Source organism: Grammomys surdaster, unplaced genomic scaffold (genome assembly GCF_004785775.1).
Source record: "Grammomys surdaster isolate TR1022 unplaced genomic scaffold, NIH_TR_1.0 363, whole genome shotgun sequence".
Classification (NCBI taxonomy): Eukaryota; Metazoa; Chordata; class Mammalia; order Rodentia; family Muridae; genus Grammomys; species Grammomys surdaster.
In genome coordinates, this window is record NW_021604782.1 from 10,915,631 (window position 1) to 10,941,785 (window position 26,155).

Genomic DNA, 26,155 nt, shown 5'->3' on the forward strand with positions numbered 1-26,155 from the left:
CTTATGGCTGTCTCAATTGAACGCAGTATGACATGGGGGACGGTGTCCCTCCTCACCCAGGAGCCCTCCTTTAGTAGCTTTTGTGAACTATTTTGTCACAGAATCGGGGAAAGCACCTGATGCAGACCTCTGCACTGGGGGCAGAGTGGATCGCAACGCTGCCACGTGCATGCCCAGAGTCAAGCTGGCCACAAGCACAGGGTGCTCTCTGCTCTGCCTTGGGGCTCGGGCAGACACTCTCCTGTTGAGTGTCTCTCATCATTTCTGGCCTGGGGATTCATGTCGGGCCTTGCTCATCTGGCCTCTCTAGGCAAAGGACAGGAAAAGCAGGGAAGACAGATGCCAGCAGAAGGGTGGGCAGATTCTGGAATGATTTGCAGCGAGTACCTTGAGGAAGACCTTAGCTGGTGTCCACTTCCCTGCCCGAACCCTAATCTTTAGAAACCACAGGCTCCCGATACACAGCAGACTCAGGTAGCTTTGGGGATTTCTTTGCCCTTTCTTAAGTTCATTATTTATTTTCCTTCATTTACTTTTATAACAAAAATAGATTTTTAAATGCCTCAAATATATACACAATATGTGATAACACACACACACACACACACACACACACACCAGAAATGTTGAGGTCACTCTGCTATGGGATGGGGAAAGGGGTGCTGGCCTAGTCTTTCAGCCCCAGGCCAGGACCTGGCAGGGAACTCAGTCCTCTAGTAGATGCTAACAAAATCCAAAAGCATAGTGGGAAAGTCTGAGGCTGCTGGGTGCTTCCTGGCCTCTACTCTGTGGGCTCATGGGGAAAACTTCTGTAACCACAGAAGAGCTGGGCGTGTGTCATCTGAGGCCTCTGTCCCAAGACATTTACGGGTCCCCATGTACTATCCCTGCCCACTAGTTACTAGGAACAAAATCCCTAGCTAGCACTCCCTGACAATGCCTGCCTCAGAGTGGCTATTCCAGGCAGTGACCAAAATGCTTCAGAGACCCCAGCCTTTTCTTGTCTTCTCTGGCCTTCTGAGACAGGTCCAAGCTCAGGTTAGCTCCCCAGTGTAAAGACATTCTGTCCAGTAAGAGCCATATTGATAGCTGCAGAAGCTCATGGACAGGAGGGGGACAGTGAGGAGAGTCTCAGAGGCTCTGACTCGACAGAGGGAGCTATGGTCACTACACCTGTTAGACAGAGCTGGTCCCCTGGACACTCATCCACTCCTGACCAGGCCAATGTCTCTCCATTTTAAATATGCCACATGGACCAGGCAGGTGGCACTCCTGGGGAGGGGAGCATGACATCTTCCAGCCATCAGTGGTACCAGAAGACTGCTGACTGGGAAACAACAGCTGCTGCCTGCCTCCATGGAGTCAGAAAAGGCAGGAGCCTCGCAGGCTCCGGGCATGACGCAGATCTGCAGACAGGGAGCGGCTCAGCTGACGGGTGGTGGAGCGGACGCTCTCAGCGGCCAGGGCAGCCTCTCTGAGTGCGGCCTGCAACTCCTCCAAGTCATTCAGACCCAGCTGGACAGAGCGCCGGGTTCTCCGAGGTCCCCGAGCAGGCTGTGGGGAAGTTGTCTGGGCTGAGGTAGGTGCTGGGGTTGCATAGTACCTGAGGAGAGAAGGAAGAGCATATGATATGGTAAGAGTCAGGCAAAGCCGTGGGCTATGGGTTCCACGTCTACTGTACAACCTGCTGTTTCCTCTACTGTAAAAGGCCCGTGTGGAGAAACAACCTTGGGAGGATGAGGGAAAGTATATGTGTGAGTGCTTGCCCAGGAGCAGGTGCTAGGCATAGGTAGTTCACCCCATCCTCTGACATAGCAATCACTAACAGAGCACCCAGACCACCGTGTATGTGCACACTGTGGCTGCAATGGAAGTCAGAATCTGGAACATTCTCTGCAAGTGGCAGGTGCTGATGGAGGGTGCCAAAGTGAATGACTGGGCTTCCTGGAACACTCCCTCCTTGAGGGAGAACCTAGGCTCACTGTGGCTTCACTTGAAGCTCATAGGAGGGCCAGCTTGGCCTCTGAGTTCCAAGCTTTCCAGGGCAGATGCTGAAAGCATTGGATTAAAGCCTCAGTGAGCTGCAGGGCTGAATTTGGCCAGCAGGTGGCAGCACAGCACCACTGCAATTTCTAGTTCAACCATGGTGGCATGCTCAGCCCTGCTTGCAGTCCAGACAGGAGGAACCTGAGGTGGGGTTTACTCTAACAATAACTGAAGCCCTAAGGCTACTGGTCACCATTGATGAAGCACCGGCTTCCCATATATTCCTTCGTGTAATCATCTTGAGCATTTCCATTTCCCAGAAGAAGAAACAGGCCAGAGAGCCAAAGTGATCCACCCAAAGTCATTCTCCAATGGCTGGCCACTAAATTGTCCCTTCCTTGGGGCTACCACACCCTGGTGAGCTCATCCCCAGGCCCAGACTGTAAAGACTTGCCTTGAGAACAGTAAAGAACCCTGAGGCTCCCATAAGGCTGCTAAACGGCACCAAACCTCCCTGCCCAAGGACAGGAAACATGGGCAGGTACCCACACCACGTGAGCCAGGGTCCGGACGTGAAGCAAGCCTGCTCCTGAGGACCCACCGAGACTCAAGCAAGAAGGCAGAAGAAATGTACCTCAGGCCTGGCCCCTCATGTCTACTGGTGCCTTGGGCTTCTCTTCCTGCTGGCATCAGCTGCTATAGAGACAACTACCACCCCGCTAACCACAGAGATAGACTATCTATTGGTAACATTGCATCCCAACAGATCCACTTTACAGTGGAGGAAACTGAGGCTGAGAAGTAGCTGGTGACAGTTGAGACTAGAAAGGGGTTCGGGGAGATGGCTATGGTTCCATTTAGTCAGTCATGACACTTTCAGGAGTCACAACGCAGACTCCACAGATATCCTAGTGGGGTCCTGACAGTGTCTCACTTAATCCCCACATATGAGGACCTAGCAGAGCCACTCCCCCATTGAACAGATAGAGAAACCGAGGCTTAAAGAAGCAGTCTTCTGCCTCAGCCAGAGCAGTCATAAGAAAGGGGATTCTTGTACAGCCATCACTGAAATGTCACCAGACTGCCAGGTCCACTCTCCACCTCTTGGTAGGTGGTGCCCAAGCCCAAATCCATCTAGCTGGTACTCGCTGCATGCCAAAGCCACAGAGACAGGGCAATATGGAGCAGCTGCCACTGCCAAGAGGAGCCCAAGTTGCCAATGAAATGTCGGGGATCCTGGATGGTGCCCCGAAATAGAAAGGGTATCAGACATCAATCAAGGATGCCTGAGGAAAACAGCAAGCTTCGGTCAATACTAAAGCGTTCTAGTTGGTTTTCTCCTAGCGACAGGTTTGCATCTGAATGCAGACCTGGGAATAGGCTGTGGGGGAGGTGTAGTGCATGGGAAAACTGTGAGCTATGCACTCAATTACCCAAAACCATTCCACCAATGAGAGTCAATTGAAAAAAAGAAGGGAGAAGAAATAGAAACTATGCTTACCTTATACGCACACACGCACATATACATACACACACACATATACATACACACACACATACATACATACATACACACACACACACACACACATATACACACGCAGCTTATTACTGGCTTACTCACTAGGAAAGATGGCTTAGGGTTCTAGGTCCTCAGGAAGCTGTAACTACAGAGACAGGGCCTTCTTGCTAGTCTAGTTTACCACTGAGTCCCCAAGCACCCAGCAGTCTGCTCCCCCCCCCCATAAGAGTTTGTTGAGTGATTACAAGAATGTCAGGCTTGTATTCCATTTTCCATATGGATACATTACAGGAAGGCACTACCTCTGGCTCGCAGCCCCCTGACATGATGTAAGAATGCTGATTTTTGCAGGTACTCAGGTAGCATGGGGCAGCTGGAAGGAAGACTCACACAGTGGGTGGTGGATAAGGCAAAACGGGAGCTGAGGAGATATAGGCCAAGGCTGGTGGGACTGGGGCTGGGGCTGCAGCGGCCAGGTACCAGAGTCCAGGGGGCATTCGAACTGGTGAGCCCGTCTGCCTGCTCTTCCGCTTGAGGCTGGGGGTGGAAGGTGCGGGTTTTTTGGGGGTGTTCTTCTCTGTAAGGGAAGGAAGGACACAGAGACATCGTGTGAGCACATGGGCAGAGGCAGCCAAGCATGGTGGGTCAGCCAGCCGCCCCTCCACTTGAGGCTGATGGGTAGTGGGGGGCCACCCTAGGGAGGGCATCTCTCTGGGATGCTGCTCCTCTGTTCCATTTATTTTGCTCTAGCCGAGCTTAGAGCATCCCTCAGGTCTGGCCACACCCATGACTAGAGGAAGATGCTGAGCGCTCATTCCTACCAGAGGGGCCTGAGCTGGAGCCATCTGCTTCTGCAGATGACTTGACTTCACCACAGAGGGAACAGCGGAGGGTGTCAGCACCAGATGATCCCGGTGGCTCTTTATAGACAGCACTGCCTGGAAAAAAAGAGAGAGGGGGAGGGAGGTCTGCAAACAATGACTGGCACCTCTATTATCAGACCTGGGTCCCCTGCAGAGACCACCCAGGCCGCCTGCTGGAGGACACGGTGCACAGTAACCATGATGGCAGGCTCTGACCACATGCTAGCCGCTAACGACTTCATGTATCACGCCACAATGCAGCTCACTGGGCTAGCTTCCCTCGAGGAAACGGAGGCTTCAAGAGGCAGTACTTTGCCAAGAGAAGTTGCCATCTGATCTCAAGCCCGGATCCTCCAGATGACAGGCCCACTTTGGCTTTGAGACAGCCTGGGCCCTCCAGATGACAGGCCCACTTTGGCTTTGAGACAGCCTTAGTGTATTCACGGGAGCTCAGAACAGGGAAACCTGGGTCAGTGGAGTGTCAAAGGGACAGTTCACAGCAGGGATCATGGGATCACTTGCTGTAGATACTCAGTGTCACTCCTGCCTGGGCATCAAACTTGTCCACTTGCTTTCCAGGCCAAACTCAGCCAGCACATCCTCTGGGAACCTCTCACACCCTTGGTCTGTGTTTGCCCTGACCACTGCTTTGATGCAGGCTCCTTGGAAACAATGTTGGTAGGCACTGAGCAAGAAAGTGAATGAGTGAATTGGAAAGTCTGTCAGGACATCAATCCATGGTGATGAGGGGCCAGTGCTCTAGAGCATAAAGACCTGAGTTCAAATACTAGCTCTACCACTTGCAAGCTGTGTGCCCTTGAGCAAGTTAGTCTCCTGTCATACAACAGTCCAAAAAGCCTCAGCTGAACAAAATTCGGTCTCTTACCTGTGTCCTGGGTCCTAATGGGCTGGCAGTGGGGACAGGAGGCTGTACCACTGTCCTTCAGGACGGCCTTTGGGGACAGAATGTGGTACTCCTGGCCTGGAGGAGAATCCAGAAAGATTAGTGTCAAGACCTGTGTGGACTCGGGACTGGCTTAATTGTCTCTTTTCTCTTTCAGTGGTTTTGCTAGTTGCTTTCTGCCTATCTCCTGTGCACATGTGAAGGCACACCCCACAGATGTACCCATTGCACATGTGTGTGCACATATACACAGAACACAGATGCCTGTTTACTGCTGCCCTCTGCTGGGTCCTTGTTCCATCTCTGCTTCTACAAGTAGCTGCCAGTTCTTGCCTCATGAAAGCGACTAGGGCATGCAGCAGAGGCAGGATGCGGAAACTGGTGAGGCAGAAATATCATGACTAGAGTCATGAGTTAGGAGTCATCGCTGTCCCTTCCTGCCCCAGGCTCAGTTGAGGGATCAGCAGTGTCTCTCCTTGGGACACTAAACAGCGGGAAAGGGGGACATCATAGGGCAAATTTCTGGAATGGTGGCAAGGACAGAACAGGTCTGTATTGGACACCCAATGGAAAGCTCTCAGCATTACTAGATATCTGGCTAGTTGCAGTGTGGTCTTGAGCTCCTGAAATCCCACTGGATAGAGGTGAATATGCTGAGTCTCCAGCCAGTTTGGGCTACTTAATAAAACAAACAAACAACCCAACAACAACAACCAAAACCGAAACAAACAAACAAAAAACCAAGGGCTGAGGCTAGAGAGACAACTCAGTCGCTAAGGATAAAGTCCTTACAACGCCCACGTGCAGACCAGAGCTTGCCTCCTCAGCACTCACATAAAAGGTGGGTGGGTACAGTGACCTCCTGTAATTCGACCACTCAGGAGGCTGAGCATCAGCCGGAGAGATGGACACCCAGGGCAAGACAGCCACCTGAGCCACCTGAATTGGTGAGATTCAGGTTCAGTCAGAGATCTTGTCTACCGGCTGGTTGGTTTTGTGGTTTCTTGACAAGAGCTAAAGTCATCAGAGAGGAAGGAGATTCAGCTGAGGAAATTCCTCCCTGAGATCTTTTTATAAGACATTTTCTTCATTAGTGACTGATGGGGGAGAGCCTAGGCCACGGTGGGTGGTGCTGTCCCTGGGCAGGTGGTCCTGGGTTCTCTAAGAAGCAGGCTGAGCAAGCCAAGAGGAGCAAGCCAGGAAGCAGCACCTCTCCACGGTCTCTGCATCAGCTCCTGCCTCCAGGATCTTGCCCTGCTTGAGTTCCTGTCCTGACCTTTCTTTTTTTACTTTTTTTTAATCCTTTTTGGGGGATGAATAGCCTTTTCTCCTCAACTTGCTTTTTGGTCAATAGAGGCCCAGACTAAGACACTGCTTCAGTAAATAAAGTAGAGCGTGATCAAGAAAGACAGCAGACACATGAGGACACATAAGTACATGCATCATGCTCACACGTGCCCATACACACAAACATGTTATATATATATATGTATATACATATATATATGTATATACATATATATCTGGTAAATTTAAGCCGAGGGCATGGGGCTCCGAGTGTTCGCTGAGTGTACACAAGCTCACCTGTGTACTGACCCCGGAAGGAGACTCTTTCCCTCCGCTTGGTGCTGCTGGGCGGTCTTGTCCCCCACTGTGCAGCCTGGGGATGCTCCTCCAAGGTTCTGCTCTTCTCAGATGGTAGCCGAGGAACAGATGACTCAGATTCAGAACCTGTGGTGGAAAGGAAGGCTCAGCAGGGGCAGGTGAGGGGCTCACCTGGAGGAGTGAGCATGGTGTGAGGGCAGGGCTCAGGGTGACGCTTGGGCTTCTGGTCTTGAGTCTTCCCAGGGGACTAAGGACACCTCCAGAATTTCAGCCTGGAGCCTTGTGGCTGTCACATGCCTTTGCAGCAACCCCAAAAGATGGATGCTGTTATTTTTATGTGGTTTGCTGTCACTTTATCTGCTCAGAGCAGGTGACAACCTGGCCAGGGACAAACTCCATGACGCTGCTCTGCCAGTGAGGAACCTGACTCTCCACTGCAGTGTCCCATTTGCAGTGGAGGTTGGTGACCATCTACACAAAGCCCTCAGTCCCATCCCTCATGGCAATGGCAGAATCTAAGGGTCTAGGACTAGAGATGTTCTTTGTCCTAGAGGACAACAATAGCTCCAAACATACATACAGAAGACCCTCTCCAGGCTTTTCTAGCTTCCCTAACCACAGAGCCAACTAGGATCCCTAGAAACCATCCCTGGTCACTGCTTTCTGGTCACTTACTTAGGAGCAGTCTGGGTACATCCCGAGGCACCGAGGAGGACCTGGCTCGCCGTCTTCCCATTGGCTCAGCTGGCTCTCTGCCATTAGGCTCCCCAGACAGCCTCTCTGTGGATTTACTAGCAACATGGAAGAGAGATATGACGTCACTAGGTGAGGTTTTGGAGGCAGCCTCCACAGATGACCTTGGCATATGTGCACCCCTGCCATAAACTAAATACATGTGAAAAAGAGAAGCATACGAATGGACCAATGACCATGTTGGAGGGAGGGGAGAGTGTAGTGTCTGAGTTCGTGTGCCCAGAGAGCCAAAGACTGGCTAACTCTATAGGAAACAGAGGTAGGAGTTGGCGTGGGGCTTCTACCTGCCGTAGTGGGAGCCCCAGGAGGGTGAGAAATTGACCAGCTTTCCCTGGGTCTGGGTGGAGTGGTTGAAAGCAGAAGCTACACAAGCTGGGCTGTCTGGGTGTGGCCGGTGCAGGCTGTCCTCCAGTTGTAGGCGGAGCCGTGACACCTCCGCCTGCAGATCCTTGATGGCCTGGCTGGAGTGGTAAAGAGACAGAAACAAGATCATGTGAGCAACGAAGAAAGCTATCGGGACGACAGTGTTTCCTGGGTGGGGTGGCTTGTGTCTGCAGATACAAGATCAGGCAGGCTGTTCCATCCAGGAACACCTTGACTTCTTTCTGTATTCATATTCCACACGCACATCTGGGGAATCTACCAGTGAGGGTGACCCTCCTAGCATGCAGGCTTAGCCCCTTAAGACAGCGACTAGGTACAGAATAGAAAACACTGAATCTGGGTTGGAAGCTGAAGTAGGAGGTCAAGGCCAGCCTGGGTGACATAGCAAGACCCTAGCACACAGAGCTGCCCTGCCTTCCCACCTCCTTTCAGAAGCTGTGTCTATTCTTACAGGTATTCCAACAGTCCGTGATTATGGTTATTCCCGGCGGAAAACATTTGTACCCTGCTTTTGCCTCCCCGGCCCTGAGCCACAGGCAGGGAAGATAAGCATCCCACCCCACAACCCCAGACACATCAGATACTGGGAAGCAGTCCTGAATTCAGGTTTTTGGAGGGAGAGAACCGAGGGTTCTAGGTAGACAAGGGAAACCCACATACTTCTGGGTGGAGTGAACAGGCCAGAAGATAAAGGTGTCAGCAAGGCTGCCTGGTAGACACAGGCCCACCTCCTGTCTACAGGGAGTAAAACTGTCTATTCTGGCCTGCTAGGCCCCTGCCTCACTAACTCTGAGTCCTATGGGCTTTGCTAGCATTGTCAAGGACAAACCAACCAACACCCCGACACAGACCGCACGTAGGGAGCACCACTGGAGGCTGGGCTTGGCATGGCCATCGTTCGGGCTGAGGTGGGCTCTGCAGCCATTCTGTGCGAGGTACCCTGGCTGGGGACTCCCCTCAGGATCCCTGGACTCTTGGTGCTCCATGCAAACATGGACTGTGTGGTAACTGCCCAGAAAGGCTTGGGGACTTCGCTCTGGTCATGTCCAAGCAAGCTGTGTGTGCACTGAGCATGGGTCTCCTTGGTGATCCCCAGGGAGATGCTTGCTGGGGTTTCCAAGGCAAAGCCCAGGGGCTGTGGTAGCTGCAGGAGAGGGAGATCTCCCAGCAACTGGTTAATCCCAGCTTGGCTTCCTAGCCTGGGACCTGGAAAACAGCCTGGGGTGTCATCTGTCCTCTGGATGGAGCTGTCCAGTTATTGAGCTTCCTGACTTAACACTTCAGTTGCCTGGGCACCAATGGCCACCGATCCCCACTGTCCACCAGCACAGCAACATGTCACCACAACAGCTCTCCTTTAAAAATGCCCCCCCTTTCCTGAGTCCAGCTTCACCTTTCCCCTGTTGAGGCATCCTTGCCCTCTACCCTGTGGCCTCTGTACTGACCCCAGTGGCAGCCAGCGAACTTATAAAGGCCAACAGTGACACGGCACCTTGCTACTTGAGGTCTGTCCTCAGGATGAGCCTTCACTTAGCTATACATTATTCTCTAAGCTAGTTTCTATCTCCTCCCCACTCTCTCCCTTCTACACACACACACACACACACACATGCACACACACACACACACACACACACACAGGCACGCACGCACAGGCACAAGCACACATGCACACGTATGAGCACACACAGCTACACTGAGGTCCACAGACCTCAGGGGTAGACAAATTCAGTTCAGACCATGACACAGAACAGCAGCTGCTGGTCAGAACTGTGCACATAGCAACAGACATGATTGTACTGGCCAGGGTAGCCTCATTCCCAGTGTGTTCCAGGAAGTAACAGAGGGGCTTCTATCCAATCAAGGAAGGATCTCAGCAGAAAGCTGTTGAGAGCTGACAGGTTCTCACCATCTAGCCCAGGTCTACATAGAACCCATAATCCTCCCGACTCTGCCTCTCAGGTCAGGGGCATGGCCCCCAAGCCTAGCTTGACGCTGATCTAGAATGCAGATGTTACAGGGCAGGGCAAGTGGGGTGGGGAGGTCTCAGAGTCAGAAAGAGGCACCTGCTGAGCATCTCCCAGTAGCTAAACAAGAGTTCTTGATGTCAGTACCACTGAAGTCCCATAAAGCAGTACTGAGCTAGGAAGTAAGACCCAGGCACATCTGGCCGTGGCACGGGCACCTTGAATGTGTAAGCCAGGACATGCCACTGCATGGCCTTCAGCCTCCTCTGCTCTCCATCCTACAGCGAGCTGAGATTGCCCAGGCTGTGCCCACTTACTCGCGCTCTGTCCTGTTGAGGAGAATGTTGGCAGTGCTCTCTGCTGATCCATGGGGGATGGAGGCAGCTGTGGGAGCTGGGGCGGAGTCCGGGCTGGGTGTTCCATTGGGAAGGAGCTGTTTCTGTCTCTTGAACTCAGACCTGGGAGCCACTAGAGAGGCAGAGGAAGTGAGCCTGGGAGCTTCAACTAAAGGGAGGAGTGATGTACAAAGAGGAGAGGGAAGGGGTGTGTGTGAGTACATGTGCATGCACGTGTGTGTGTGCGTGTGTGTGTGTGTGCATGAATGTGTGTGCATGTCTGTGTCTGTGTGTGAGTGTGTGAGCTACTGACGTCCTGCAGCCTGGGTGTCAGAGCCCCCTGTGGTTGGAGAAATAGGCGCTTCTGAGACCTTGATGGAGATGCTAAGAACAGAACTCAGATCTTCTGCAAAAGCTGTAAGTGTTCTTGACCACTTACTATCTTCTTAGTCCCTGGTGGTTGTTGTTTGTTTTTTGAGGAAGGCTCCCTCACCGGCCTGGGGCTGCCAATTTGGCTAGACTAGCTGAGCAGTGTACCTCTGTAATCCACCTATCATTGCCTCCCCAGCTCTGGAATTACAAGTGGCACTTGCTTGCCTATGGGTTCTTGGGAATCAAACTCTGGTCCTCACACCTGCAAGGTAAGCATTTCACCAACTGAAACATCTCTCCCGTTTCCCTGTCTGTAAGCCCTATCTTTAATTCCCCTGTGGTGAACTCCCATAGTATCTCACATCCTGACATACAACACAAGGCTGTCTGTCTGTCTGGCTTCCATTTGGTCCCTCCCAGGCGGCAGCCTACCCAGGCTACCCACTCACCTATCTTAGCCACTGGTGTCTCCTGTAAGTGGCAGCTCTGTGGTCCTCTCTGGGAAGAGCTCAGGCTGGAGAGATGCCGCTGGGTTCTGTTTCTGGGTATGTCAGCCTCAGTGGTTCTTCTGGGAACCATGGGACCCCTGGCCTTGGGATGGGAGGTACCATCACCAGGCACAGAGGCAGTGAGGTGTTGAGCTGATGGCCCTGAAGTGCTGGAGGCCAGGGGAGGGGAGACACTGAGGTTAGACAGAAAGGGCTCAAGCCACAGTACCCAGACCCCTCTGAGTGCTAAGGCTTGAACTCTCAGCCTTAGAGCGGCACATCTCAAGCATCTCAGTGCATCTGAGGGCCGAGGACAGCCTTATCTGGGGCATCCTTGTTCTGATGTGTGCATCACAGTGCACCTATCAGCCATATAAGGAAGGACTGAAGCTCTCTCCATTCCTGACAATTCCAGACCTTTCTTCACAGGCACACTTGGGCTGCCAAGTGGGTTTCCAGGTGGCCAGTGCCCCACCCTGGGGATCACCAGTCTCCATGGTGGCCTCATCTCGTTCCAATTCCTGCAGAGCTCCCCCACCTTCGGCTTTCCCTTGAGTTCCTTGTGGTCTCTGTTCACCTGCCACCCTGATGCTCTACTGAACTGTCATCTCACACCACCCTCCCTGACGGCTTCATCTACACACTCCATTTACTCCTGCCGTTGCTTAGGAAGAAAACATCACCCAACAGTTGTGGATGGGCTGAGCGATATCCAGGAAGTCAGTTCTGTTCTCTGAGGCTCTCTATCAGTATGATAGGAATGGGACCCATCACTGGGGTTGACGTGAGGGTGTGCAGATGCTGAGACCATTGGCCCCTGTTCTGGGCTACACTGATATTTAGATTTCAAGATGTCCCATGTACCTGACATGGGAGAGCCGATGCTCTGGGGTCTGGGCGAAAGGTGACACTATGCTGGTTTCTGAGCCCACGAAGCCACTGTCTGTCTCTGGTGACACCATCCAGGGCTCCTAGAATGGACAACATCCTTTAAGTCTGAGGAAAGTACTCCTGTGCATTGGGAAACCCCTCCCAGATCCTGGCCTCATATTCCTGGGGCTCCAACACCCCAGTGCTGTCTGACCCTATGGCCAAGCTAGTGTACAACTAACTCCCTGTACCAAGAGGACACTGAGCAGGCCTGGCTGTCCTGAGGACTGGGCTCCATCTGGGTTCTCGTAAGAGATGCTAGGGCTTGCAAGGTGTAGAAAGAGGAGAAGGAGAAAGCCTTAACACAGTGCCTTTTGATTCAGGCAGTTAGTTCCATGTGCTGCAGAGATGCTTAGGACAACCTTCACCATGCACATGCCAGCACATGAATTTAAGGCAGGGCACAGGGAACGTGTGAATGATGAGGGTGCCCCACCCCCTCAGCGTCTCAAGCAGAGACTGCCAAGCATAGGTTCATCAGGACTACAGTAGTGTGTCAATGTTCACTGTAAATGCATGCACATGTGTATTTGCATATGTGTAGGCATGCATTGTGTGTATAGATGTGCCTGTGTATGCAGGTACACATGTATGTGCTATGTGTGTTGTGTGTAGTTTGTATGTGTGCATGCGCACACGTACATGTACAAAAATACACAGCCTCAGTGGTATTTTGTCTGTGGCCTTGCACCTCTGCAACAGTTTGCCAATTATCACTTGTGGGTGCAAATGGCAGTTAGACACCAGGTCCCGGCTCTGACACATTGACTGTTGGGAGCAGCCCTGCTTACACACTGAAGGCCTAAAATCAGCAATAGGCCTGACATACATGCCTGCTGGCACCAAGTCTTGGGTCTCTGTGGAAAAACATTGAAACAGATAGCTGGGAGTTACTGTAAACAGCAGCTTTGGTGGAAGGCTGCCAAGCCTGGCTACTCATAGGCCTTGTAGATGGGTAACCTTGGTGGATAGTACCAACTTAGATAAAGACAAGTGAATCATAGGCGGAGTCATAGTGGTCTGTCCCCTGAACCTTCACCCAGCTGACACTCTGTTCTGGAAGAGATCTGTACTCCCCCTGAACACCTACACTCCTGTGTCATCCCCTTCCCCACATCCTGCCTTTTTGTGTATATAACCTGTGTGTGCAAAAGTAAAAATTACGATCTGATCAGATTATAGACAGGTGGTGACTTCCTTGTGTCTTTGCCTGCTCCTCCCGCTCTCTTTCAGATGACCTCCCCGGACCCCTGTTTAATGTCCTGCTGGACAGGACAACTGACAAATGAGCACAAGCCACAGCTCAGGGGGAGGCAGTCAGCAGAGGACAGGTGGCACTGGGCTCACATGCTGACTGGTGGGCAGGCTATACAGCTGCAGAAACAGAAGTAGTGTCAGGCAAGAGGTGGGGACACATGAAAAGAGCCAGGGAGAGCAAAGGCCAGGAACAAAGCTCAGACACTGCGGGATCTTCTGACCACCCCACAAGCACACTCACCTCAGTGTGGGGCCCACCACCCTGAAGCAAGGCTTTGCGAGGAAGCACCTCTGAGGACCTGCTCTCTTCCAGGCTGGTCAGACTGCTCTGATGTGATGTCATGGGTTTGGTGCCCTGTTGAGCCACTTCCTCGGTATCCAGGACTGGTGTGTACCTGTCTCTGGCCTTGGATGGCCGGAAGTTTGGTGATGTCATAGATGGCATCTGTTCCTCATCTCCCCTAGGAGGGAAGGAGACAAACAACCCCCACATGAGCCTGGTGATCCAGACTTGGGGCTTAGCACCAGTCCAGGGACAAGCGCTGGCATCAGACATCCATTCCTGGGGATGCATCCTGGCTCCGTCACCTAGCTGTGTGACCTTGGGCAGCGCTTTCCATCTCTGGACCTCATACTTCTTTTAACTGTAATGTGGGGAGCTAAAATAACCTCCCAGCATATCACAGCAGAAATACCCTGAAGGATATGATTGAAGCAGAGCTTCTCGGAGTCTAAGGGCTCACAAACCCAATTTCCTACATTAGCTATTTGCACAGACCTCCACAGAATCCAAAGACAATATTATTATACATGGAAGGCCAAAAATTTGTGTTAAAAAATAGAAACTAATTTTGAAAATAATAGAAACATTACAGGCTGGATACTTTTTCCCCCTGCAATGGGACTTGAACCCAGGGCATGTGAGGCAAGTGCTGTACTCTACTCCTGAACCACATCCGTAACTCTTTTGCTTGTGCTGCCAATGGTCACCCCTTTGTGGGACACTGGAGTTTGTGACAGAGGTCAGTGACTTACTGGATAGCAGCCCTATGGTTCTCCACAGCCTGTGCTGAGCGCTGTCCTGGTGATACCCTCATGGCTTCTGTTTTCCCTGGAGCTGCGGCTGGACCATCATCTTCCAAGGTGCCATGATGATCCTGTTCCTCCCCCTCCTCCTCCTCTAGGTCCTCCTCATCTTCAACTCTCAAGGCTTCAGGGAGGGACTTCACGCTGAGGTATCTGCAGGACACCCAGAAGGGTATCACCTATGCTCACGGGGACAAGCGAGACCCAGAATGGCCAGCCCAGCAGTGGACAGTGTCTTCATCCTATGCATACTCACCTCTCCAGAAGGCCATGAAAGTCCTGCTCCATCTGAGGCTTCCTGTCTCTGAGTGGGACTGGGAGACCTCTTGGGCTTTCCTCTGTCTTGATGTCCAGGCTTACCTCCTTGTTCACGGGGAGCATGCAAGAGCTTCCGGGGGAAGTGGTGATGGTAGCAGGCTGGCCAAGGAAGTGGGGGACAGAGGTTAGCCATCACTCTGAGCACCTGCCAATGCCATCTCATGCCACATGCCGAAGAGCAGGAAACAGTGAACTCGTTGGTCTATCTCCTGCCATTCATTCATGTGTGTGAGACCCTGTGAAGACTAAAGGGTCTTCGTGGGGGCTGCTGGGAGCTGAGCTCCTGGTGCGCCTGCGAGGCTTACTACAGACACAATTTCTCCTCAGTGTCCCAAAACAGACTTCACACAGAAATTGAGGCTGGTGTGACACACTAAAGCCATACCGAAGCCAGGGCAGTCTGCCTGCCAGAGGCACCTGTAGTCACCTTTCCCTATAGCCTGGCCACCCAGGCTTCCTGTCAGCACAGGAAATGCCATCTGCCAGGGTTGTTCTGCCTACTGGGCAGGGCTCAGGGTGAGTCCCCAACCCTCAGGGCCAGCCTTCTCACCCACTCACCTAATGCACTAGCCCTATCGTGCTCTGCAGCAGCAGGCAAGTCCCCATGGGCCAAGAGCAGGAGCTTAGGGACACAGAACTGCCGCCATTGCTATCTGTGTGACCACAGCACACCCACCCAAGGGAGAGAGTGGCTGCCTCATAACAGACTATGGTGTGGAGAGAGGGCTCTGTCAACAGCACGTTCCACACAGAGGCTGTGACTGGTGTCTTAGCTTTGTAAGCACCCACAATCCTTGTCTCTCACTAGGCTGGGGGCCTGAGAGCCAACTGGCTGCCTTCTCTCTCACTCTCATCCAAGTCAGATCAAATGAATCCTTGAACCTTGTCTAAGCTCATGTACTCATCTCTCCCTCTACCCTGTCACTCCCCAGCCTCATATTGGCTGACCCACAAGTGTCTGCTGCCACCTTCTACTGAAGGCCCAAGGAGGGCCTAATTGTGACATGCGCCACATGCTCCTGCATCACAAGGCCCATGCTGGTGTCTCCAGCAACATGGCAGACATTACAACCCACTCACTTTCCACAGAATGACTTGTCTCCGGCACCGAACAGCCCCTACTTACTCTCCCATTTCCCTCAAACACTTCAGAGAGAGTTGGTGTCCCTGTCCTAATCAGTTACAGTGTCCTCCCTTCACTTCCACCGAGCCTGTATTTTTCTTTCAGTGTGCTATCAAAATAACACTACAAGTAGTTCATGTATTCAGAAAACTCCATAAGGGCAGAAGTCCCCTTCTCCACTTTCTGTCCCCACTGCATCCCCACTGTGTGTCACAGGACCTAGAATATGGCACACACTTCCTAAATATATAGTGAAGAAGTGAACATGGAATGAATAAGAGAAGCACATGGAGACTGGACTAGTGAGATGGGCAGACCAGTACCTCCTGGTAGGTTTGGACATCTGCTGAGGAGACTGGTCCTGAAGGCATGGGCAGATGAGCTGGCTGGGGCAGAAAGGGCATGACTGGGGTGCTGTCCTGCAGGTCTGGCACACATGGCTCTAGCTCTCCTTGGGTCTGGTCCATATGGTCCTGCAGCTCTTCCAGGCGCTGCCCCAGGTGGTATATCTCTGCCTCTAGCTCCCTTGAAGGAAGAAATATCAACAAGGTGATGAGTGTCAAATCAGAGACCCTGGGGAACCCTCTCAGGGTCCACATAAGCCATTAATAGATGTCCCCAAGAACTTCAATAGCAAGATGATTATTAGACACCAATGGGAGTCAGGAGGCCTCCGCTCGGTTCCTTCTGCCATCCTGATGTTGTGTGCCTCTTAAGTAGCCCCCGGTTTCCTTTGGCCTCAGCATCCTCATTGTCTAGTGGGAGGCTCTGCAATTCTGATCTCCAAAATGTATCTACAGGGACGGGATTCTCAGCTCTAGACTCGTTGCTCATGAGGACAGGGGCTCCTGTGTCCTGTGACACAATGATGCTTGTGAAATGTCTCCCTCCTGGAGAAAAGAGGTAGCCAGTGGCCTGTCCTCCTGTCCCCCCTGGGCCTGTCTCTCCAGTACCTACCTGCAGAGGTTGAGGGTCCTGGGACTCCCCTGGGAGGCATCAAGCTGAGGGTTCAAGTGCTCTTCTCTGCAAGCCTGCAGGTACTCTGCCTCTAGGGCCATGTGGGCTGCCCTCAGCTGCTCCAAGCTCTGAAACACAAGGGCCAAGAACTTTGAGTGCCTGCCCTTGGGGGCTTCATGCTCACACAATGGACAGGTGGCTCCTGGATGGGGGGGCTCTGGGACTCACATGAGAAACAGGGGCTGTGGCTGGGCACCTCTGGAAGCTTCTCTCCAGATGGCGCTCTCTGCCATCAAACACTTGAAGCCTAGGAACCAGCCCAGAGACCACTGGGTCCTCTTTTGTAGACTACAGCCCCCCAACCCCGTGGCTCCTGGTCAGATTCAGCAGCAGATATCTTACCACTGTGTCCCCATAAGGACCTAATACTACAGAGAGCCCAGATCTTCACTCCTGATGCGAAAACTGGGCCATTCAGAAAATATAACTCTCTCTCTCTCTCTCCCCTAGTCCTCACAGATCGTGAGGACAGATGGTATTTACCACCTCACACTGTGGATAGGGGTGACTAGCATAGTGTCTGTTAGATCGAGCATGCTGCATTCATTTCTGCTCCAGCAGAATCGCAATGAGAGAGATAATTTGCCAGCAAAGCACACAGAAAGAATTGTTTAAGCTGTTGAAACTTACACAATAAGTGAGCACTTTGTACAGGCAAGAATTGATCTCAGGCCCACTGGCTCAGAGCTCCTAGTCCTAAAGCTCTGCTAGGCCCTCATAGCAAACATAAACATAGCCAATCAATATATGGCTGTGTCCCTGTTCTACTAGTTCCTTCCTATAGGAGCCTAGGGATAGATTGAACCTAGAATGTAGTTTCCAGCCATGTCTGATATCCCAGAAGCCCTCAGGGTCCCTAGATATGGAGGAATGAGGATGGAGAGGAAGAAAAGGACACTTCATTTGTCATTTGTAGAAGGAAAGATGGCTGCCAAGGATTTATGCTAAGTGAAGACAGACAAGGACTAGAGTCACATGTTCTCACTAGCACGTGAAAGCTAAAAATGCTGGCATAGAGAGGGGACAGAGGCCAGGAGGGACTGGGAAAGTCAAGGTGAAGGCTGGGCTTCAGGTACCACAGCAGTCACAAGGGAGGCATAAACTCTGATGCGCTGCCGTATTATCAGACACTTTGGAGCTAGAAGAGAGCTGAGTCTGGTACACAAGCCTGGAATCTATGTGGGAGGCTGAGGCAGGAGGATGACAAGTTCAAAGCCAGCCTGGGTAATCCAGTGAGATCCTGTCTCACAGATGAAAAGTTGAGGGTACTCAGATGGCTCAGTGGATAAAGTACTTATCACTCAGGCCTGGGGACCTGAATTCAGTTCCTGGGAACCTATGGAGAGGTGAGACAGGGAACTGACTCACAGAGCAGGCCCCTGGCCTCTGCCCTCACACTGTCACACATTCCTGAGGCCCTGACTGGCAGCAGAAAAGATTGGATATCTGGCTATAACTACCTAAAACCGGAACCCAAAGGAAACTGGCGCCAACAGTTTCATGGGAAAAATGATCCCGTCTTCTATCTACCCCTAGTCCCAAGCTTTGAAAAATAATAGGAAAGAAGATTAGAAAGCAAAGGTCCTTTTCTGGAGCCTGGGAGTAAAGTGGCAGGGGTCACGACTGGGTAGGCAGCAGCCCCAGCTCGGGTCTCTGCCACCCACGGCTGTGTGGTTTTGGTGTCGTTTCTCTCTGGGCTTCTGCTTCATCATTGTTAAACAAGGGTAATAATCACAGCTCCCTGGCGGGCGTTTATGATGAGGAGATAAAACGGTGATAGCACATCCAGACTGCCTGGTAAGCCACTGCGACTCATCAAGGGCTTGCTGCCAGGACACGGAAAGCAACTGTCTGGGACACTAAGTCGGAGCTAGTCTCAACTTCTGAGAAAGACTGGTCTGGGACACAGCCACCTGCCTTTAGCAAAAGGGGGCTCAGAGACTCAACTCTGGGGACAGGCTATCTGGTCACTGCTGGTGCAATGTCCACACTGGATAGCAGTACCTTGATTTGGTCCTGGGGTGGGAGGTGTCCAGCCAGTACCAGTTCCTCGAAGGATTCCACCTGGACGATAGGAGGGAAAGAAGAATGCTTTATGAATCCAGACCCTGTGGTGACCCTCACACACTCAGCCACACTGCACTCTGGTGGCAAGGGCTGGGACTGCCTTCAGAATACAAGGTGTCTTCCCAGCAGGAGGTGTGGGTCCTGGAAGTGGATTCCACCTCTGGCCTTGGACAGGACAGCCTTGGGAAAAATCTAGAAGGTGCACTCATGTGTAGGAAGACATTTCCTGCAGTCTGACTGGTGGGAGGATCAGCACACATGCTGTCTGAGGAACAGTATGCAGCCACCAAGAAGAAGGACTCATGGGCTATTCCCACATACAAAGGCTCCGAGACCTAATTTCCAGGGCCAATCAAGATAAGGGTACTGCCTGGGGAGTAGTAAAGGGAGTAGCCATCGAAACCCAGGGAGGTTGAACCTCTTATATAAAACCGTGTTGTGTTTCCACAGAACATGCTCAGTCCTCTGTGGGTGGAAAACGACTTCAGCTCTGGGAGAGTCTACAGTGTCAGCCTAGGGCTGAGGGTGTGGCTCAGTGGTGGAGTGTGTACTTGGAAACCACGAGGGTCTGTGTACTAGCCCTGACACTGCACTCGCACGCGCGCGCGCGCGCACACACACACACATAGACAGACAAAAATATTTAAAATAAAAATCAAAGCCGAGAATAGTGGTGCCTGCATTTAATCCCAGCAATCAGGAGGCTGAGGCAGGAGGATCTCCACGAGTTATAGGCCAGCTTGATCTACAAAGTGAGTTTCAGGACAGCCAAGGCTACATAATGAGACCCTGCCTGGAAGACAACAACAACAACAACATCACCACTATGCGGATTTATTAAGGGAGATTAGGGTAAACTGAAATAGGAACATTTATATAACTACATTATAGCGTGTCTCTTATATAATATATGAAGTAGAAATGTGATAAGAGCTACATATCCTATACAATTAGACATCTTGTGGAAATTTAAATTTTTAATAATATATATTTTTATTTTAAATTGCATTTATTGTGTGTGTGTGTGTAGGTACATGCATGGGTGTGTGGATGGATGCAGTTGTGTGCGTGTACACACTGTGTTGTACATATGGAGGTCAACTCTTAGGAGTCAGGTCTTTCCTTTTATAGTGTGTGTCCTGGAGTTGAGACTCAGGTCAGTAGGCTTGGTAGAAAGCCCCCCTTCCTGCTGCGCCATCTGTAGGCCCTTCATAAAATTTTTTATTTGATCACAAATATCATTTCAATATGTAATCAGTTTAAAAAAATTACCACTTAGTTCAGTAAGAGATTTTGTTGTTGTTTTGTTTCAAAGCACAGTCTCATTCAGAACCCTAAGCTGGCCTTGAATTCGGTGACTGGCCTGTGCCAGCCTCTCATGTGCTAGGGTTACAGGCAAGAGCTTCCAGCCTGTGAGATCACTGCAAGTCTCATGTTGACGTGAGACTTAAGCTCCAGTGTGCTTTGTACTCCCGGCACATCTTCCCTCAAACCTATCCAAGGCCAAGAAGTAAACAGTCCAACAAGGGCCAATGGCCCCGAGGTGGGCCAGCCTGGCTCTGGACAGGGCTTTAGCCATGCCCTGACTGCTAAAGAGAAATGCTATCCCAGGTACAGGACCAAGAATGGTGGCAGTGGGATGACACACTGCTGGACCACAGAGGAGTCAGAAAACACCAGGGAAACTCCAAAAAATCAGATGCGGAGGAGGAACATGGCTGATTGTACTTATAAGTCACATCCCACCAAGTGCAAAGACAAGGGTGGGAGAGTGGTTGCTGGCCCCGAAGGGTAGGATGGTCAAGGACTGCTTCCTGGACGTGTCATTCTGGTGATGGAAATATTCTAACACAAGCCTTGAAGCTGCAGGGCCGTGGTGCAGGAAAAGATAGGACTGCTCACGTTTGAAATGAGTGAAGTTGTGGTATGCTCATTAGACCTCAGTAAAGCTGTGACCCTACCCCCAGCCCCAAAAAAAGAAAAAAAGGAAAAGAGAATGCTAGTAGTCCTGAAAGAAATTGGTTTTATGGAGAAGGTAATGTAACAATTGTGTTTACGTTTTTGTAACAGAGAGCAGGAAACTCAAAGCCCAAGGTGTAATTCTGGTAGAGGGCTTGGGGCTCAACAGAACATCTTGTTTACTGGCTTTGAGCAAGCTTAATTTACTTTTCTGTGTGTGGACTTCCCCTCTGCCTCAGCTCCCCCACTTCCGTTTTCAGAATGTGGTTAAGGCGTTGTGTCTTCTTAAGTCTAGTTAGACACCTTTGGAACAGAGCCAAGTGTGAAGTTAGACAAAGACCTGCAGACAACTCTGAGCTGGAGTGCTGTCTGCAAAACCTCAAGAGGTGATAGGATTAGCTTCAGTAATGAAGGAACGGAGAAGGGACAGTTTGTCATTAAGAGGAAAATGTGGAGTGGAGGGCAGTGAGAGTGAAGGTCTCACTGTGGACAACCATAGGACACCTCCAAGCCTTACTGGGGAAGCTGTGACAACAGATAGGCTGCCACTCAATAGACAGCTTCAACCTTCTTCTGGTAGCAATGAGGCTGGAACCCATGGTGTGTGAGGGCAAGGGGGATGGATGGTCAAGTTCCTGAAAAGAACTTGGAGGTACCACATGGAGGTAGAGCAGAGACACCTGGGGCTAGTATAAGCATCTCACATACACAGAGGCACCATGCTTTGGGGATGAGGTGTCTTGTGGGACAAAGCTGGGGTTCACTCACCTTGGCTAGAAGCCGGCTGACCTGAGAGGTCAGAGCCTGGGTTTGTCCTGTGGAGGGCTGGTCTGTGGCAGTGCCCTGGCTCTGAGGATGCCGGCCTGGAGTGGCCATGCTGGGGGACGAGGAGGGACTCAGGTCTGTTCGTGGGGACGGCCACCCTGGAATACACAGCCGCTGAACCCTGGGGCTGAGGACAGTCCCCCAGTCCACTGAGGTTGAATCCCTGAGGCACCTCAGACCACCATATCATCAAGCTATGGCTTGGCCCATTCTGGCTAACGTTCACAGTAGCCCAGGAAGAGGGCTGGCCACTATGCTGCTCCCCTACCAGAGAAAATGAGGTATGGATCTACCCTAGATCAAAGCTGCCAGGGGATGGTGTCAGGTCTTGGAGGTGGATCTCAGTTCTAAGTACAGACTCTAACTCATGGAAAAGCAGGTTTGAATCCTCGCCCTTTCCTTTCCAAGCTATGTGACTACAGTATACCTTTGCCTCCCTGAGCCCCAAGCCTCCCAACTATCACGGGGTTATAAAAGCTGGTATTCCTCACCAGCTCGTGTGAGGACTAACTGCGGTCATATGTGTCCATTTTAGGGCCTACAATGGGCTCAAGGAAAACAATGCTCACACCACAGAACCATGAGGCTGGGTGAGTGAGCCAAGGTTCTACCCAGGATGGTCCCCAGGGTGGAGCCAATGTCCTCCATGAGCAGGAGGATGCTTAAAAGCCCTGGCTCCTTCGCCAACTCACCCGTGGCCTCAGAGGCCTGAGGATCCTGGGCAGAGTCAGGCCACCACTCTGCTGATCTGGGTTGTGGGATAGAGAAGGATATGACCTTGCTTCCTTGTGGCATTGACCCAGAGCAGAAGCTCTGACTGGGCTGGGGCGGGTCTGAATACAGATGCACCTGAGGAAGAGGGAGGTAGGAAGGAGAGGAGTCAGAAGGAGCAAGCTCACTGCAAAGAGGCCACAAGGCATCTGTCATCCAGGCTTTGTCCATCCTCCACACAGGAGCCCCATCCTTAGCCTGGGAATCACTAACACCACTTTTCAGTGGGGCCTACACTGGGCGGAGGACTGAAAAGCCGCCTCCTCTTGTCTTTACAGAGGTCCTGGAAGGGGGGCAGGTAAGGAAGGCACTCCCTATTTATCTTTTTTTAAAATTCATCTCTCATAAAATGCATCCTGACAGCAGCCTCCCTTCCCTCCACTCATCCCAGTCCCCAACCTCTGCTCTTGTCTCCCCGAGATCCACTGTTCCTCCATGTCCCTTCAGAAAAGAGCAGGTCTCAGAGAGATATCAATGGGACACAGCTTAACACGTTATAATAATACTAGGCATAAACTCTCATATCAAGGCTGACAGAGCAACCCACTAAGAGGAAAAGGGTCCCCAGAGCAGGCAAAACAGTAAGAGACACCCGACTCACACTGTTAGGAACCCCACAAAAAAATCCCTAGCTAAAACAACCACAATATATATGCTGAGGATCTAGCAGAGACCCACGCAGGCTCACGATTGCCGCTTCAGTCTCTGTGAGCCCGTATAAGCCCTAGACTCCCAGAAGTTATGTGCCACAAGAGATCACCAGCTAAGCACCTGGACTTGATCCCACAGCCTATGGTTTTACTCTGGTGACAATAATGGTTACAAGTAATATGTATCATGTGTCTTACCCATGTATGATCACCATCGTTTTAACGAAATGTTTCCAATAATAACTACATTGGTAGTAATAAATAGTAAACGACTGTCTGAATGAATGAAGGAGAGGTTATGTGCACAGACGGACCCTTCCAGGAGTTGTGCTCTGCCCTTGACGACGGCGTGGGAAGTGTGCAGGGAGGCAGCTGGTGAGAAAGCACACTGGAGCTCGGCACGAGGGAATCCAGGTTCCAAGCAGGGGAGTGAACACAGCTGAGGAGCCAGGGGCTGATTCTGTATCCAGGGGTTCACTGGCTGCAGCCACATCTGTCATTATGAGCCATCGATGGCAGCTTTCACACCATAGCAGCCGAGCTGGGCGGCAGCTGACTGAGGCTGTGGAAGCCACAGCTGAAAATACTCAGTCTGGCTAGCTTGGCTTAATATGTATGCTCCAAAGTCAGAGGCCAGGCTGGAATTCAATGATACACCGTTATGATACACCTCAGTTCTGGAGTGGATGGCACGGTTGATGTCCCCATGCGTGAAATTAGTGCTCAGTAAATGGTAGCTGCCACCTGCACATTCAGCATTGGCACTGTGACAATCTGAGACTGTTCCCCCATAGCATTGGGATTTGAATACTTGGTCCCAGTTGGTGGCATTTGGGGGTGGGGGTAGGACTAGGAGATGTGGCCTTGCTGAAGGAAGTGTGTCACTGGGGTGACCGCTGAGGCCACACGCCAGTCTGTTTGCTCTCTCTGCTTCCTGCTTGTAGTTTATGATGTGAGCACTCAGCTTGCTGTTCAGACGCCATGACTGCTTGCTGTGTTTCTCGACTGTGATGGTGATGGACTCAGAGCCATAAAGCCACGTAACTCCTTCCTTCTGTAAGTTGGCTGGTCATGGTATCTTATCACAGCAATAGATGAGTAACTGACACAGTCATCAACATCTCCACCATCACAGTCTTCACCATCATCTTCACCATTACCTTAACCTTCATCATCATCCCTCTGTCTTCAGCATCCTATCTTATGTGTATATGGCCACCATGCAGGAGGGCCAGTAAAAAAGATACACTCCTATGATGCCTTGCTACCCATTTAAGAGCTCAGGTGGGGTATCCTGACTGCTCTCTGCCACCCCATGACCAGGGCAGCTGAAGATGGGCTTGGCTTAGGGGTCCCACAGCCTCCAGACAGGAAGCCCCTTTGCATAAGCTGTTCTTTGGGGCCTGGCTGTTTCAAGTGCAGTTTGGTGACACTGCCTCCCCCTCCTCTAGCCTGAGCCTCCCTAGTTGAGAACAAAGCTGGATTTTCATAATCCTCTGGGCCATCTGCTCAGCTTTGCCTGTGGGGGCCTGCCTATCAGCACCCTTTTCTTCCTGAGGTGACCCAAATCCCAGGGGAGGCCCTGCCCTCTTGTGTTCCACACCCACTGTGCTAAAGCCCCACCTGTGGAGCAGTGGGAACCTGGCAGCTTCTAGATACAGAAGAATGAAAACGAGGGAAACAGAGCCCTAGGCCTGTGAGGCCCGGGCCATCCAGAGGAAATAGGGAGTAGGGAGGAGACTTAGCAACTGCTGAGCCACAGGGCCTATCCCTGCCGTGGCCTGCCATTCTGAACAGAGTAGACTCTACAGTGATACTCAGAAGCCCTCGGGACTCTGTGCAGGGTGGACCATCGAGTTTGGGAAACATCGGGTTAAACAAATGAGTATTCTGGGCACAGCTGGGGTCTCCAAGCCTTTAAAATGGTAATGAGCTTTATGAATGGGGCAGGAGGGGAGGGGAGTGCCCGCTCCACTCCATCTGAGCACAGCGCCTCCCACAGATACTGAACCCCATCAGGAGCTTCTGTGCCCAGAGTGGCAGAACTCACTTCCGGTGACATCATCCCCCAATTCCTTTAAGGGTGGTTTCTCTCTCCTCAACTGTTTCACATCCCCCTAAAGCTGAGACAAGGGACAGGAGCTGGGAGGAAGTAGCAACAAGACAGCAAGGGGTGACATCATCACAGATGCTAGAGTCAGCATACAGAATAAAGCCCACCCACGAGTCCTAATTAGTCCTAGTCCCCCAACCCATGCTCCTGGCTCTCACACCAGACCCTGGGTCCTAGATGATCCTAGATCTAAGTTTGGCCTTCCCTGGGAAGTTTCTTTGGCTGCAGATTCGGTGAGCATTGTTGGCTTGGTTTTGGCAGAGTAAGTGAGTCATGGATCCTGCAGCCAGGTGTTTAGGGTCAAAGCCTAGCTCTGGTGCCTCTATGTTGTGTGATCCTGCTAAACCTCCCTGTGTCCAGCTGTAAATGACTTAGAACAGCAGTCAACAGAATCACCAATGGTTATTCCTATCACTGTGGCCTGCCTGTCTGTAGGCTTGTCCCACACACAATGCTGGGCCTGAGCTAGAGATCTCAGACCCGAGGAAACTATACCATCTGGCAAGGACAGACAGATCCAGGGGGACGCCCCGCCTTTGTGTCTCACACCTGCACTAGGGGACTCATGGCTTAGCCTTGTGTCTGCAAGTGGAGGGGACACCCTTAGTATGGGACTTGACTCTGACTGGCTCAGCCAATGCTGGTCTCAGTTCCTTCGGACTGTGGTTCCCAGTTACTCACCGCAGAGGTAGCCTACGTATCAGGGTATATTCCAGGCTGGCTCTCTCTCCCTCTCTTGGGTGGGCCTAGCCTCGTGTACATTTTTCTGGGCTCTGGAGTGAAAGAGCTCAGCAGGCCCTAGAGAAGTCATGTTCAAAGATCCATGTGAGAGCCAGGAAGCCCACAGGATTCAGACCCCC

The 26,155-nt window shown here is 51.7% G+C and overlaps 1 protein-coding gene across 3 annotated transcripts in view; it reads right to left on the reverse strand.

Moving 5' to 3' along the window:
* Window positions 1-475: 475 nt before the first annotated feature.
* Window positions 476-26,155, reverse strand: part of Akna (AT-hook transcription factor) — a 44,177-nt gene continuing 18,497 nt past the window's right edge. For 2 of the 3 annotated variants that reach the window (XM_028779887.1, XM_028779886.1), the window contains exons 5-22: window positions 22,454-22,610; window positions 21,705-21,859; window positions 18,915-18,974; window positions 16,851-16,978; window positions 16,217-16,418; window positions 14,709-14,869; window positions 14,402-14,605; window positions 13,608-13,827; window positions 12,044-12,150; window positions 11,141-11,349; window positions 10,302-10,488; window positions 7,918-8,094; window positions 7,556-7,671; window positions 6,860-7,006; window positions 5,258-5,353; window positions 4,330-4,446; window positions 3,899-4,085; window positions 476-1,603 (exon numbers count right to left, since the gene is read on the reverse strand). In XM_028779887.1, the coding sequence (XP_028635720.1) occupies window positions 1,363-1,603; window positions 3,899-4,085; window positions 4,330-4,446; window positions 5,258-5,353; window positions 6,860-7,006; window positions 7,556-7,671; window positions 7,918-8,094; window positions 10,302-10,488; window positions 11,141-11,349; window positions 12,044-12,150; window positions 13,608-13,827; window positions 14,402-14,605; window positions 14,709-14,869; window positions 16,217-16,418; window positions 16,851-16,978; window positions 18,915-18,974; window positions 21,705-21,859; window positions 22,454-22,610 (2,871 nt within the window). In that variant the 3' untranslated portion in view covers window positions 476-1,362. The remainder of the gene's footprint in view (window positions 1,604-3,898; window positions 4,086-4,329; window positions 4,447-5,257; window positions 5,354-6,859; window positions 7,007-7,555; window positions 7,672-7,917; window positions 8,095-10,301; window positions 10,489-11,140; window positions 11,350-12,043; window positions 12,151-13,607; window positions 13,828-14,401; window positions 14,606-14,708; window positions 14,870-16,216; window positions 16,419-16,850; window positions 16,979-18,914; window positions 18,975-21,704; window positions 21,860-22,453; window positions 22,611-26,155) is intronic. The other variant, XM_028779888.1, reaches the window with a different exon arrangement.